Source organism: Lathyrus oleraceus, chromosome 2, assembly GCF_024323335.1.
Source record: "Lathyrus oleraceus cultivar Zhongwan6 chromosome 2, CAAS_Psat_ZW6_1.0, whole genome shotgun sequence".
NCBI classification, from domain to species: domain Eukaryota; kingdom Viridiplantae; phylum Streptophyta; class Magnoliopsida; order Fabales; family Fabaceae; genus Lathyrus; species Lathyrus oleraceus.
In genome coordinates this window covers 22,684,098-22,700,765 of record NC_066580.1, presented here as the reverse complement: position 1 = coordinate 22,700,765, position 16,668 = coordinate 22,684,098, and the positions used below count along the sequence as shown (strand labels likewise).

Below are 16,668 nucleotides of genomic sequence, written 5' to 3'. Positions count from 1 at the left end.
GTGTCAGAGAAAAACTCAACAACATATAGTTCCCTGCTCATTCACAACTTACTTTGTTTATCACTTTCCAAATGAATGTTCTGGGAAGCTGCTAAATAGATGTAAACTTCGTTTCCAAAGCCTTATTTAGAATTGCTTCAAATAGAAAAATAAAGAATCAAACATCACTTATTTCAAAAGAACTTTCATTTCCATGTTCATTTTAAAAGAGACAGCCTGCAATTTTTGTATGGCCATAAACAAACCACATTTCATGAATTATTATTGAATAATTCCAACTACGTTTCAATTTTCAAATCCTTGTTCACCACCACATAAATTTTCACGTTCAAACTCACCACACTTTCATTATCCTATATACCAACAGCTAGTAAAGCCAAGGTTCCTCTAACTTAAGGCATCTATAGAATAAAACAGTTATATCAAAGATCAATTCAAAACAAAGTCACTCTTACACACTTCTAACAAGAAGAAAAATAGGATGAAAAAAGCACAACTAGTGTTTATCCCTTCACCCTTTGTAGGTCATATAGTTTCCACTCTCGAGTTCGCGAAGCTTCTAATCAACCGTGATAACCGTCTCCATATAACCGTCTTGATTATGAAATTCCCAAATACCACAGATATTGATGCCTACACTAAATCCATTCCCATCTCTGATTCTCTCAATCTCATCAACCTTCCAGAATGTTCTCTTCCTCCAAACATGGATCGACTTCCCACCATGACCGCCCTCCTCGAAGCTCAAAAACCAAATGTCAAACAAGCCGTCTCCGGCCTCACCACCGGAGAAGGAAAACACAGACGCCTTGCCGCCTTTGTTGTTGACATGTTGTGCACACCCTTGACTGATATTGCCAAAGAGTTCTCCGTCCCTACCCTCGTCTTCTACACTTCCGGCGTTGCTTTCCTTGGCTTGTCTCTCCATCTTCACACTATCAATGAGCGAGATAGTATAGATTCCACTCAGTTGCTGCAACTCAATGAGTTGCTTGTCCCGAGTTTCGCTAACCCGGTTCCAACAAAATCGTTGCCTAGTGTTGTGCTACAAAAGAAATTGGAGTCGTTTTTGATGAGATATTGGAAAGGCCTCAAGAATGCCGATGGCATTATAGTAAATTCATTTGAAGAGCTTGAATCGCATGCGGTTGATTCGTTTGTATCTGATCCCGGTCTAGCTGGTATAACACTATATCCGGTTGGACCGATACTAAATTTGGAACACAAAATCAAAGACCTTGATGAATCCGACGATACCATGAAGTGGCTTGATGATCAACCTCCCTCCTCGGTAATTTTTCTCTGCTTTGGAAGTTTGGGTTCTTTCGACGAGGATCAGATTAAGGAGATAGCATATGCTATTGAGAATAGTGGAGTCCGTTTTATATGGTCTCTCCGTAAACCTCCACCAAAAAGCACCATGGACGCGCCCTCTAACTACTCACCTTTTCATTTGGATTCGATTCTACCAAAAGGGTTTTTAGATCGAACTGCTGATGTTGGAAGGGTCGTTGGATGGGCCCCACAAGGTCAAATACTAGCTCACCCTGCAACAGGAGGATTCGTTTCTCATTGTGGCTGGAATTCAACACTGGAGAGTATTTACTTTGGTGTGCCTATTGCAACGTGGCCTATTTCTGCAGAACAACAAACAAATGCTTTTGAATTGGTGAGTGAATTGAAGTTGAGTGTGGAGATTGCATTGGATTATCGCATAACGTTCAATGGTGAGGCTAACTATGTTGTAACGGCAGACATGATTGAGAAAGGAATAAAGAGTGTGATGGATAAGGATGGAGAGATAAGAAAGAAAGTGAAAGAGATGAGTGAAAAGAGTAGAAAGACTTTGTTAAAAGGAGGATCCTCTTACACTTATTTAGAACGTTTGATTGATTATATTATGAATCAAGTGTCAAATTAAAATATCCTAATATCCACTTACAAAAAAGTCATAGATTTACATTTCAATGTTTATAATGTTTGGTTCTGGTTTGAGAATTTTTCTGTTTTGAATTAGATATTTTTATTCTCTGCGACATCTTTAATTGGATTGAGCATTTTTATACTCAGTTATGTTGGTCTTCAATGATGTTTTTTTGTATCATTAAAAAAACTGTAGTATTGACAAAATTAATTATGTGTGAATGTGTCACTCTCTGATTGCAGAAAATCATGGTTCTAATTTAGAAGGATATAGTTGATGGCTTTTTGTTGCTTTTTATAGTACTTTTCAAATGATTCTATATAGATTTCAAAGCGATCTATATGTCTAAGTAAGAGATATTCAACAACAGACTTCATCAAGGTTGCAGGGATGTTCGCAGGAGCGGTGGTATAAGATACCAGTTTTTTAAGGACACCAAATTTTCTATTTATTATATATATTTATATATAAATTTATTTTTGACTAATATATATATTTAAAATCTAATAAAAAAATTAACTTTAGATTAAATGGCACATCATATATAACAATAAAAATTATAATTATTAATATATTGAAATGATTCTCATTTTGTATCCAAAAAAACATTCATATAAATTATATTAAAAAAAATCTTCACATAATTGTGATTCACTATAAAAATATGAAAATAATATTTAGACTTTCAACATTCTAGCAGAAAAAAATCTTTTCCATTACCTATCTCTTTAGTTTTTTTTTATCTAATATTTTTTTTATCGATCTCATTGGTAGTAATTTTATCAATTTATTACATTATGTTATTGTACATGTTTTATAGTTTTGTTTGCTTGTTTGTTTCTTTATTAATCCATACTTCATATACTGATACTTTTTTGTGTCTATAGTATAGGCACGAGTTTATTTTGGTCGTTGGGACATCAACTAGAGGTTTATAGTCGAGCCAACAATAAAAAATTAGGTGTTATTGTTTACTAACTTATTGTTATTATTTATTCATTATATTTATAGGTTTGTTGTTTTCGTTTTTAGAGTTGTTGAAATGTTGGCTAGAAAATAACTTATTCCTCTTAGTGTTACTACTAAAATCATATTTGTGATCGACAATATCGCATATTAGATTAAATAGTTTTATTTTGATTTTAATTGAAAATAATTTTTTAAAGAATCTTGATTTTAATTGCAGAAAAAATATTAGGAGGATGATATTCAAAGATTAATAGCCGGAGGTTGCAGCTAGTGTGGAAATTAGAATATTACTGATACATGTTTGGATAGATAGATACATTATAATTTTTTTTGTCATAATTTTATTGTAGTTTTGATTTGGTGTTAACCTTTTAATATTTATGTAATTTTTTTCATTTTTTATAATTATATATTTATAATTATATGACTTATAAATCTTGTAAAAAAATTGAATTAAGAAAAAGATATTAAATTCATAATTTCGCCAGGGCACTCGAAATCTCGGAGACGGTCTTGGACTTCATGATTCCAAATTAATGATCTTTGAAGTTGGCAGATGGAGGTAACTTGAAAAAAGGATCCACAGCCTTTAACATGTTCACGCATTAGAACTTATGTAATTTTTAGAACTTGATCGGTTGATTTAAAGCAAAAATAAATTATTTTTTAACTTTTTTTTCTAATTTAAAATATAAAATTTGAATATGTACTTTGATCATGATCAAACATTATCAAAGCTTCAAATGTATGAATATGTCGAATGTCACAGCAAGAAATTATAATGAATGAGAATAATGTCGGTGACAAATAAAACAAAATAACAAAAGGAATGACATACGGTTGTGGAAGAGGAAAAACACGAGAGTGAGAAGCATAAAAGAAAATATCTCTTCTCTTACTTTTTTTTTTTTCCTTCTTCCCTCTGCTTCTAACTATTCTTGCAATTTTCTCATTCCTCCAAATGGTTCTCAATCATAATTGCTAACCATTTTTGTAATAGATTTGTAAATTGTACCCACTCTTTACATAAGTTAGTGAAATAATTTTTGAAACTTTTTTTTAATGTTTAATTTTCTCTTACTGTTAAATTAATGCTTTCGTTGGGCCTCTCATTATGAATCTCCTATCCCAACCTTGTTTAAGTTTTACTTAATCCACATTCGTATATCAGTAGTACACCTCTTTCACAGCTCTTTCTAATCGTGTTCAAGGCCTTCACACTGAATCCCAATCAGATTGTTTTATTAGTGGCCTCAAAACAAATATCAAATGTTGAGGTTTTATCCTGTCATCCCTCGTATTACACCTGACAGTCCAACATTAGTACTGTTTTTACTTTAATACTCGTTGTGAATATTATATTTTTTAGAAAAAAATTTGTTATCGAAATTTTGGAATTTTTTTGTGGTTTTACCGGATTTATGGGGATTACATAAGTTTTTATCAGATCTTTTGGAACGAGTATGTGTTTTTATCGGATTTTTTAAAATAGGTGTAAAAGGTATACTTTTTACACCTATTTTTTAAAAGATAGGTATGAAATCATATAATTTTTCATAAATCTATGATTTTATATCGGATTTTTAAAAAATATGGTATAAAAACATACTTTTTTACACTGGAATTTTCAAATATGTGATATAAAATCATAAATTAATGAAAAATATATGATTTCTTTTTATCATATGCCAGAAAAAAATTGTCCAACTCGGATTTTTTGAAAACATCCCGGTAGTGTTAAAAAAATTGTTTTTTGCTTATCGAAAATCAATTACCGAATTTTTCAAAAATCTAGAAAATTATCAAAAAATCTGGTACGTTAAATTCATTTTTTTAAATGGTAAAAATGCTTACTGGGCTTTTTGAATACACCACCAAATTTTTCAGTTTTTACCAGAATTTTACTTGTTCTATTGGATTTTTTGTTCGTACTTTTTGAAAAAAAATTACAAGGGCAATATAGGTATTATGGAAATATATGGGGGTCCCATGTGTAAGTGTGGGTGTCAGGATAAAACCTCTTCAATGCCATGTGGTAGATCAATCTCCTCAAAACCCATCCAAGCCCAACTAATCACAAACAACCTTACCCATCAAACCCTATCATTTTTCTAACCCACACACAAACTCCAACATACGTAGGCTAAACACAAACTTCAACCAAAGAAACTTTAGGACAAACAAAAATCTCACCTACAGAAATTCACCTCAAGCACTGTTGTTATCCATACCTGCCGGAGAATATAAACCCATAAACATCAAATTACCACCCCATTGAAGATGTAACTTCACCACGAGAAAGGTTTTTGATATTATTATGATGTTAAGTTTTTAATATCTCACCATTTCCAGAATAAGCATTTTCTCCTTCTTCAAGTGGATGAGGAGGATTCAGCTATGGATGATACTAATACCTTGATCTTTACACAATGTTCACTGATAATTTTGATTCATTTGAGCATCATATATCATTCAATTTTATGAAAGGTTCTCATGGAGTTGGTACAATATGTTTTAATAGTCTATTTCATGGCTTATAAGTTTAAGTCATACATGATAGCCGTAGGTATGACAATTTTCTCTAACCTCGCATTGCTTAATATTTGATGCTTTAAATCCAAACAGCTAACAAGTTCAAGGTTCTAGTGGGAAATGTCAGTAATTTAACAGTTGATGGTTGCATTCCTGAGCTTCGTGTAATAATTAAAGGCCACAATTTAAAAACCTTCCATTTTAGCTCATTGCTTTTAGAGGAGATGATTTGGTTTTGGGTGCTCCTTGATTGAAAAGGTTAAGGCCTCACGTAGAAGATAATGATTCCTTCTGCCTTTAAATTCTATAAAAATGACACTTTCATCACACTATTTAGCAAGAAAACTTGTGTCTCTCGTAGTTGCATGTCCCTAATACATTCAGGGGGCACCCCAATACGGTTATTTTGTTGCTTGTCTTATCGTTTTCATTTGGATATACTTTCGATTATTTGAGTCTCCTTCATGGTTGCACCTCTTTGAATCAAGTTTTGAAATGATTCCTTTTTAGAATTCATAGACCATTTGTTAGGTTTGAAATTAATCATGATGATTTTAATCAATTGCATGAGTCAATGGAATAAGATTGACCTGTGTGTGACAGCAGATCAAATTGGCGTCTTTGTCGGGGATTCTTGTCTATTTTAACCAATATTAGAGTCATAGGTGTTACGTTTCATCATTCTTGCCCTAACTTTCTTGTGTTCTGGCCTTTTCATGTTTTAGCATAAAAAAATCTGTTTTAAAACAAAATTGTCTCAGATTATTCCGATTCTTTTTCGATTCATTAGGAAAAAATCAAGCAAAAATTTAGCAAAATCAAGATGCAAAACAAAAGTGAAGGGCCTCAGGCCAAGGAGCAAGGCTTCTAACACAAGTGTTCCACCACTGATATGAACCAAAACTAGGGTTTCCAGCACCTCAATGCAAGTCACATGATTCATGAACTTCAAAGATCAATAACTAGGGTTCGAGCATGAATGAACATCATGAGGCAATCTTCAAAGTCTCAAGCACCTAGCGATTATGGTTTCGATGAATCCCAAGTCCAAAAGTCAACCAACATGGCACTCATGCACCAATTATCCCTCATTAGGGCTTTAAACCAAACACCAATCTCCACCACAACACCTTAAGCCATGGGCCTACAATTAGGGCTTATAAGTCAAGTTAGAAACATAGAAGGTCAAGTACAAGATCATAAATAAGCATAGTCAAGAGTTAGGGTTTGGATGCCCAAATGAATACCATGGTGTAGACTTCATGGGTAAAGGTCCCAAAGAATCAAGAAATTAGGGTTTCACCCCATATGATGAGCAATACCATAATCTTCAAGTAAAAACCCTGGTTTCTACTAACCATAAACCTTGAATCTATGATGCTTGTTAGCAAGTGTTAATCATGAATGAATGATGTACATGAATAAAGCATGAGTGAGTATAGATGAACCTCAAGTCATAAGTTAGATAAAAAGAAAAAAGGGAAGGAAAATTTTGGGGTATGACAACCACCAAAACATTTTCTTGAGGTCTTGGTATATTTGGTAGCCTCGGGATGAATACTCAAACTGCTTCGGTGACTCTCCTTGAAAACAGTCTTCTTAAGTTCTGACACATTAGGTATGCAAACTCTATCACGAAACTTAAGGATCTCATTCTCATCGACTCTAGAATCTTCATCTTCATTAGTTGATGACAGAAGATCAACCAAGGTCGCTTCCAACTTTTGACTCTCTCTAATCTCATAAAGGAAAACACTAGTCAGGTTTAACATACCTAACTTCACACTAATCGCATTCAACTCACACACCGAACTTAAATCTCTGAATTGTTCAATCAAGTCCAACTCTATAACCATCAAAGTTGCCATGTGTAAGGACTTCTGACTCAAAACATCTGCTACAACGTTGGCTTTACCGGGATGGTAGTTCAAACCAAAGTCGTAGTCCTTCAAAAGTTTCAGCCATCTTCTCTACCTCATATTCAAGAAAACCCTAAAAAACTGAAATTCCTTATTTTTCTATTTTTTATGATTTATTTTCTGTTTTGGTAGTTTCAAAAAATTTAGCAAAAATTATCAAAATTCTTAATTGACGTTATTAGATTAATTTTTGTGTTTTAGTATTTTTATTTATTTTATTTTAATCATTTTTTTCGTATTTCAATTGTTTTTACTTAATAGGGACATTATCGATATTTTCCTATTTGTTGTTGCATTGTTGAATTAGTTGTGTTTTCTCATTGTTTGCTGATTTTTTTTCTTTTCTATTGAGTTTAACATGGCTGACCAAAGAACCCTCAGAGAACATGTTTCCCCTGATGTTAATTATAATGCTTTGTGTATTGAATACCCTGTTGTTGTTGTACATTTCGAATTGAAATCTGGTTTAATACACTTGTTGTCAAGGTTTAATGGTTTAGTAGGTGAGGATCCGCATAGGAATCTAAAAGAATTTCTGGTTGTGTTCTACACCACTGAAGCCTCAAGGAATTACTGAAGATCATGTCAAGCTTAGAGCATTTCTGTTTTCACTACAGGGTGCTGCCAAGGATTGGTTATATTATCTTGAGCCGAATTCTGTCACAACTTGGAATGATTTGAAGAAAGTCTTCCTTGAGAGATACTTTCCTGCCTCTTGAGCTACATTAATCAGAAAAGAAATATGTGGTGTTAGACAAGGAAATGAGTCATTGGCTGAGTATTGGGAGAGATTCAAACAGTTAGTATCCAGTTGCCCTCAACATCAGATTATCGAACAGCTGCTTATTCAGTATTTCTATGAGGGATTATTACCAATGGATAGAAACATTCTTGATGCTGCTAGTGGTGGAGTACTTTTCAATGAAACTCCAGTTGTTTCCAAAGCCTTGACTGAGAACATGTCACTCAACTCCCAACAGTTCACAACCATAAATAATTTTATGGTCCAAACAAAATATGTGAATGAGATTCAGGTTTCCTCTTCCAACAAGGCTCTATAAATAAATGGCAGTGAGTAAATCTCAAAGAGCAAAGTTGTATGGTCTGAACATCCAACCGACACATGCCCTATTCTTCAAGATGAGTCAGTCACTAAGTTGCCTCAAGCATATGCAACTAATTTTTTCAACCAAAGCAACAATCAGAAAGGGTACAACATTCCTAACATGTCCACCAACAAATACCATCCCAATTGGAGAAACCATCCAAACCTTTGATATGGAAACCAAAAGCCCACCCAACAACAGTGAGTTATACCCCTGCCACAACCACAAATCACTCCACAAGTAACCACCTTTACACCTTCTGAACCTTCACAGAGGAACTTGTCAAGCAAATGGCTGTAAATAGTCTCCAATTTTAGCAGCGAACAGATTCTAGTATTCAAACTTTGCAAACACAAATTGGACAACTTTCCACTTCAATGAATGCCATGCAACAAGCTCAAGGATCAAACCAACTACCTGCCCAAACAGTAGTTAATCCAAAAGGCCCTAATGTGAGTTGTGCAATTTTCTTGAGATCCGAAAAAGTTACAGAACCAGCCCTAGAAAAAGATTTTAAAAAATCTTGAGGTAACACCTAAACCTTCTTCTGTTGTGATAGAAACTGAACCCTCTGTTGTGGTAGAAACTGAAAAAGAAAAAGAGAAGGAGTATATGTCACCAGTTCCTTTCCCACATAGAGTACTAAAAAATAAAAGGATTGATGGCCGTGACAAAGAGAAAGAGAGAGAGAGAGAGAGAGAGAGAGAGAGAGAGAGGTTTTATATGTATTCAGAAAGGTGGCAGTGAATATTCCACTACTTGATGTGATTAAGTAGGTCCCGAAATATGCAAAATTTCTGAAGGATTTATGCATACATAAGAGGAGGTTTACCGGAAATGAGAGAGTGAATTTGGGACGAAATGTTTCGGCCCTTATTCAGCCTAACACTTCACTTACGAGTTCAGCCCTCACTCAGGACATGCCACAAAACTGCAAGGATCTAGGAACTTTTGTTATTCCTTGTACCATTGGGGATAGTAAATTCGAAAATTGCATGCTTGATTTAGGAGCGGGCATTAATGTTATGCCTACTTCTGTGTATAATAATCTTGATCTTGGTCCTTTGTAACATACAGGTTTAATCGTTCAACTGGCGAATAGAAGCAATGCCCGCCCCGCCGGAGTAGTGGTAGATGTGCTTGTTCAAGTTAATGACTTGATTTTTCCTTCAGACTTTTACATTCTGGACATGTATGGAGAAACAAATTCAAGCATATCACCAATCATTTTGGGCAGACCGTTCATGAAAATAGCTAAAACAAAAGTTGATGTTGACGATGGAACCATGTCCATGGAATTCGGTAACATTGTCGCGAAATTCAATATTTTTGATGCTTTGAAACATCCCTTGGAAGAGCATTCTGTTTTTCAAATAAAGTTGTTTTATGTAATTGTCGATGAAGTTTATTCTGATTTATTTTCAGTTGATTTTCCAACATGGTCTGGTTTTGATGATATTTACTCATGTGATGATTGTACTAACACTAACCTTTGTGATGTTTGTGCTGAGATTGATGCTGCCTTGCAGGGTGACAGTGTAAATGAAGTCGTTTATGTGGCTGAAGCTCTTGACATCCCGGCTACCCCAAAAATACCATCCATTGAACAACCACCTTCTTTAGAGCCTAAACCACTTTCCGAGGATTCATATTATTCATCAAAGCTTCAAATTAAGCAGAAACATAAGAAGGGAATTGGATGGATCTTGGCTGACACTCGTGATATTAGCCCATCCACATGTATGCATAGGATCTCACTTAAAGATGAAACAAAAGTAGTGAGGCAGCTCCGTAATCCTTTGATTCTTGATATTGTTAAAAAGAATATCACTTTTACGTGCCCATTCAACACTTTTACTTATCGAAGATTCTTCTTTGATCCTGGAATACAAGGCGAATGTACTAATCAAAATTTCAAGATCAATGAACACCGCCTAAAGCTACTCCATGAGAACCCGACTTTGAAAGAAGATACTGTAGAAGAGCTCTCTTTGGAAAGGTTGCTTATGTGATTATTTATCCATTTTGACCCCTCGGGTGTGTTCTTTTCTTTCTCTCACTCTTATTTTATATTTATGTTCTTTCATTGAGGACAATGACTGTTTTAAGTGTGGGGGAGGGAACTATTTATTTGTTTTGTTTTCAGTTTTTCTCTGTTTTGGTTTTTGTTTGCTTTCTTAAATAAAAAAATTGCATGCTTTTTCCTTTGGTTTTTGAGTTACAATTATGAGTATTTTTCTTGGTTCTCTTGACTAAAGTCTTATGGTGTGATGTGAAAAATTTGTTGTGCATTTTTAGTATGATAGGTAGGATTAAACTCTAAATTGTACATCATTTGTGATAGATCAATTAACCTTGTGAGATTTCGAGCCTTATATGGATAACATACAAAAATCCATCTCTTTCTTTCGTGTGATTCACTCATGCTTGTTAGTCTCTAGAACTTGAATTGACTCTTGTTGATGCGGTTGTGTACTTGTGCACACTGATATGATAAAGGCAATTTTTTTTTAACCAGTTAGCCAAAAAAGTCAACCTTGAAATAATATCATCCCTTGTTTGAAACCCCATTGAGCCTATTATCCTTTTTTTTAAAAACTCATTAAAAACCGAGAAGTGGAAAACAATGTTATCACCCTATTCAAAGGGTTGAAAGAGTCTTGTTTGGAGTTGTGTGGGGTTGAATAATTTTGTTTGTAATATTTCAAAAGTTGGTAGAAAAAGAAAAGAAAAATAGAAAAATAAAATAGAAAAGGAAAAAAAATGAATGAAAAAAAATAGAAGGATGTATACATGTCAATACATACTTCTTCTGAAAAAGAAAAAAAAAGAAAGGAGAAGAGAAAATAGTTACTATGGAGTTGTTGAAGTGAATGAAATATTTTGTAAATTTAACTCTCGCAGTTTCTTTCAAGTCTCTTTTGTCTATTTGAATTTTAGCCTAGTACCCCCTTAGGATTTATCTCACCCTTACCTTGGCCACGTTACAACCAAATAAAAGTCTTTTTGATTTTTATGTGCATGTATTTCAATTGTGGATGTTAGAGTTTTTTCAAGCTTATGGTAGTACTAACTTTCATATTGTGCTTTGATTGTAAAAAGTTAATCTAAACACTTGAGAGTTGAGTGAATTTTATCCTGTGAGGATCTTACTGCTATTGATGTACTCTTTGGTAATTTTTTTCCTATCTGCTTTGAATGTCACAAAAAATTGCTTACTAACACCATATTCTTGAAGCTTAGACTTAGAATTCTGCTTGTACCTTGTATCTTGAAAACTTTTGGAAGTGCATGCTCTGTTTTCTTTCCTTTTGTTTTGAAATTGTAATTTTGCTCAGAGTGTAAAAGTTCAAGTGTGAGGGACTTTGGAAAGGCCAGAACACAAGAAAGTTAGGGCAAGAATGTTGAAACGTAACACCTATGACTCTAATATTGGTTAAAATCGACAAGAATTCCCAGCAACAGCGCCAATTTGATCCGTTGTCGCATGCGGGTCAAAAACTAATAATAAAATATAGTAAATGGGAAGTGACACCTCGAGTATCGTATCGCAAAGTCTCTTGGAAAATTAACCAAATAAGAAAACAAAAGAGGGGGTTTCGATTCGATTAAGAATAAGTGATTATAAAATGTGATTATAAAAAGCGATTATAGAAAGTGATTATGAAATAATTCGATCTACTGGTTTGGTTTCCTAACTTATCATTGGTTAATATATTTTCTATGCCCTAAGCAGATTCTAATCCCTTTTCGATTACAGTAACAATAACAAGCGCATTGATACTAATATATATGTGTTCCTAATTTCTGAATTAAGCAAACAGATTCCGAATTAAGCAAACGGGTTAAGCACACACGAATTAAGCAAGCGCGATTATGGAATATATATCAATTGAAATTAATCAACACATATTCTATAGAACTTGAATAAAGCATACAAGACATAGAACAAAATATTGAAAGGGAAAAGACATTTGATTGAAAATTAAGAAACCTCAAAGTATCGGCGGAAACCGATTATAGCAGATCAACCTTGTGAAATTTAGTTCTCCATAAAATATTCTAAGCAATATTGTCTCATCAAAATTTAGAATAGGATTCTATAATAGTGAAATACCTAATATAATAAAAGGGAAATTCGGGCATTTATGGGATCATACCCGAAAATTACAAAAACTGGCTCAAACTAACTATTTTACTTAAGTCTAGAACTTCAACGAATTATTCGATCCTCCTTCACTTCGAATCAGATTTTTACTTCAACATATAACTTGTAGATCTTTCTCTTAACTTTCCAACTCATATTAGAACACATAAATTTGATTCTCCTAGCTTAAGTTATGGTGTGTATAGTAACAAGGTATCAAATAACTATTTATGCTGAAAATAAAATAAAGGCAAAAATAAACTTAAATATAAAAACACACTAAAATAGTAAAAATAATAGAATAAACTATAGAAATGCCTAAGTACAATTATAGAAGGATGTGCATCAAAATGCACTGATCAAAGATCCATATATGTTATTGATTCAAGTTAGGTGGAAAGAAAAATCACAAAGTCTTTTGGAAAATTTGAAAATTTGGGATTTTACGTGTTTGATTTGAATCAAGCACAAATCCTGATAAATTGATTTGAATCAAATTTAACATATGATTCTAATCATCAAACTATGGGTCAGCTCTGCCACAATTTATTCGAATCAAACTTTACACCTGATTCGAATTAAACTTTACACTTGATTCGAATCAAACTTTACACCTGATTCGAATCATTCAATTTTTCCACATTTTTCAAATGACTCAACTTGTTTGATTCGAAGAAAAATTAACACATCATTCGAATCACGGGGTCTGTGATTCGAATCATACTTTCCTCTTGATTCAAATCAACTGCAAAATGGGTCAAAACTCTATTTTTCCTTAGTTCCACCTCACTTGTTCATTTGATCCAAATCATGAAATGCTCTTGATTCAAATCTAACTAACTTTTTAAACCATTTTTTGTGTTTAATCTCAAACACATATAAAACCTTATTTTCATCATCTCTCAAGTAACGAATTAGCAAATTGATATTCATTTTTGTGTGGTTCTGTGAGAAAAATCAATACCCTCTCTTTTTTAAAAGTTCAAGTTCTTGCAACAAAATTATTACATCTTCAACTTTAATTTGATTCAGATTGCGATAACGAGAGATTTGTAATTGATTAAAGGTGGCGCGTTCTTGAAGATTTAGTTCAGATTTTCATGTAGTTTTTCAAGATTTAGGTGATTGTCAATGGTGCCGACAAATTCCATTGAAAAGAATTGGTTCTCTCTCCAGATTGCCTTAGTAGTGACTATGTGGAAAGTTACGGATAAGGCGAAGTTCTTCTCAAATCTTCGGACAATTTATCACTCAAGGAATTGGTAAGATCAAGGGGTTGATTGCTACACACGAAGTTTTGGGAAAATTGGTGATATTGGAAGATTCAAGAAGCATTAAACGAGTAAATATTACATAGAAGGTTTTGGCATTATTGTTATATACAAGTCAAGATCCAAATAGGATATCTTGTTATTCTCAACATTAATAGTGCAGGTTCCAATGGGAAAACATTAAAGAATGCACGTAGCAAAATGAGGACGAATACCAAAACCACATATAGTAACATAAAAACTTGCACACCATATAAAACCATAAGTTATACCTATATTAGGCTTCCATAAAAGATAGGAGTCAAAATTCATATGAACTATCAACGAGTTTGTTGATGTTTGGATACAAATATGTTTCCTTTGGGCACACTCTATTCAGGTTTAAATAATAAACACACATGTGTTATTTCTTGTTGGCCTTTCATACTAATACCATATTGGATAACCATGTTGTATATTTCGCCTATCTTTCCAATAGTCAAATTTTTCTCCATCAAACATTGGAAGTTTGGAAGAATAATATCTTTATCATTGTTTGCTTGTTCCAAAGTATGTTTCAAAAAGAATGGATCTTTATCTGACACGGTTAAATGTTTGACACAAAGTTGTCAAAAACTAGAACCAAAGCTCTGATGTCAACTGAAGGTGCAAAAAACACAAGAAATTGATGGTTGAATTGGGTTTCAAGATTTAAAACTTTTCCAGCCCAATATATCAAATAGCAAAGATAATGGTAAAGGTAAGAACATAAGTATTTTTATCCTGGTTCGGTGTTAACGAAGTTACGACCAATCTACCCGCCCGAGTGATTTCGCTTTCTCAATAAGGACATAATCAAATAATCAATATGATTACAACAAACTCAAAGACGCAATGTAACACCCGAACTTATAATTAGTGCATTTTAATTGTTTATTTGTGTTATTATGGATTATATTGAATTTGGTTATTTTCAGAGCATATGGGTAATTTGGTCATTTTCTAAATTACCGGGGGTCTGAGATTGAGAGCGGATGAAATAGTATTATTCAAATTATTACATATAATTAGACATATTAATTATTTGGTAATAAAGTAAATAATAGGAAATGAAGAATCCTGATTAAATAATTATGACTTAAATGCAATTTTGCTCCCCTTAGTTTGGACGTTTTAAATAATTGGTCTCTCTATTACAAAACCAGTGATTTTGGTCCCTTAATTTTGATGACCTTTGAATTTTTGTGGTTCCCCTCCACTTTTGCCTACGTGGCAATGATGATTAGAATATAAAAAATTAAATAATTGGAAAGGATGACTAGGATATTTTAATATTTAATAATATTTTTAATTATGTGAAAATGTTGACTTAGATAATTTAATAATTAATATTTTTTAGAAAAAATTAATAATCCATAATTTTAATTAAGTTTTTTATGAAGTTAATTAACTAAAATTTTGAGCAACAACTATTTGGCCTCTAGCCCATTTCGTAAATGCGTCAGGTTAAGAGTCAAAGGTCCATTACTAGCCTAACTCATTCAAGCAATTCTCATTTCATATTTAAGCTTTATAAACCTTTATTTAATTTCTAAAGTAATCAATGTGGGACTTAGTAATAGTTACATCAATAATAAATTTGCCATATCTTGATTTTTAATCCACTCTACGTGAATCCTGGAACTCTTGCACCTCATATCTTTGCTTTAAAAATTATACACATTTCATGAATTTCATAATATATTCCAATGCATTTAGATGATGTGGATTAATGAACCCTTTTGAATGAAAAATTCAAGAGATAATTTCATGAATTTCACAACATATTCCAATACAAGTTTTCTAAAAGGATAAAATAAATGAAAAATTCAAGAGATAATTTGGCACAAGATAAAGATTACGTTAAACTCCCATTGATAACAATGTTCTTTGATGATTGATATATCACAATGAAAACATAGACATAAACCTTAGTTGAAGCCATTCGTTGTAAAGAACTTAGATTAAAGAGATTGAGCATGACATAACCAACCTCAAGAGTTCCAAGAACCCAAACTCTAATGTAATCACAAGTAGAATTGGCACTAGATAGTGAAGCATCTTCAAATTAATTAAGGGACCAGAACGTGAAACATCTTTAAATTGTCTAAATTAGGGGTGACAAAATGGATGGATTAGATGGATATGGATTGGATCGTTAATGGATGGATCAAAATAATCTATTAGTCCATTAACAATCCACTAAAGGTTTTTAAAAATATCAAATTCAATCCATCCATTAAGAATAAAATTCATTCAATCCACCCATTGTCATATTTTTAGTGGATGGATATTCATCCATCCATTTTTATTTTTCTTCGAATTGTTTTTTTGAAAAAATTATTATTTTTTAAATATTAATTTTTTTATTTTTGAAAAAATTGATTTTTTAATTTTTGGAAAAATCACTTATTTTTTTGAAAAAATCATTTTTTTCGGGAAAAAAAACATAGTTTTGTATTTTCGGAAAAAATAATTTAAAAATCATTTTTTTTCGATTTTTTTTATATTCGTTCGAAAATAAAACTGAATTTTGGTATTTTCCAAAAAAATCATTTTTAAATTTTTGGGAAAAATCGGTTTTTTGTATTTTTTTTAAAAAAATCGATTTTTTTTCGAAAAAAAAAATAATTTTATATTTTTCAGAATTTATTTTTTTGAATATTTGAAAAAAATTATTTTTTAAAAATTAGATTAAAAAATTCGTTGGATCATTAATTAAAATGTGTTGGATGGATTGGATCAATCTATGCTTATAAATGAATGGATTTAATTCAATCCA

At 32.5% G+C, this 16,668-nt stretch overlaps 1 protein-coding gene across 1 annotated transcript; it reads left to right on the top strand.

The window, feature by feature from the left end:
* The first annotated feature begins 314 nt into the window (after positions 1 to 314).
* Positions 315 to 1,998, top strand: LOC127117787 (anthocyanidin 3-O-glucosyltransferase 2). The gene has a single exon (XM_051047896.1). The coding sequence runs from the start codon at positions 482 to 484 to the stop codon at positions 1,919 to 1,921; it is 1,440 nt and encodes a 479-aa protein (XP_050903853.1). The 5' UTR covers positions 315 to 481; the 3' UTR covers positions 1,922 to 1,998.
* Positions 1,999 to 16,668: the final 14,670 nt, after the last annotated feature.

What these genes read in the sequence shown, in the direction of transcription:
- LOC127117787 (XM_051047896.1), top strand. Translation starts at nt 482, where the DNA reads ATGAAAAAAGCACAACTAGTGTTTATCCCTTCACCCTTTGTAGGTCAT.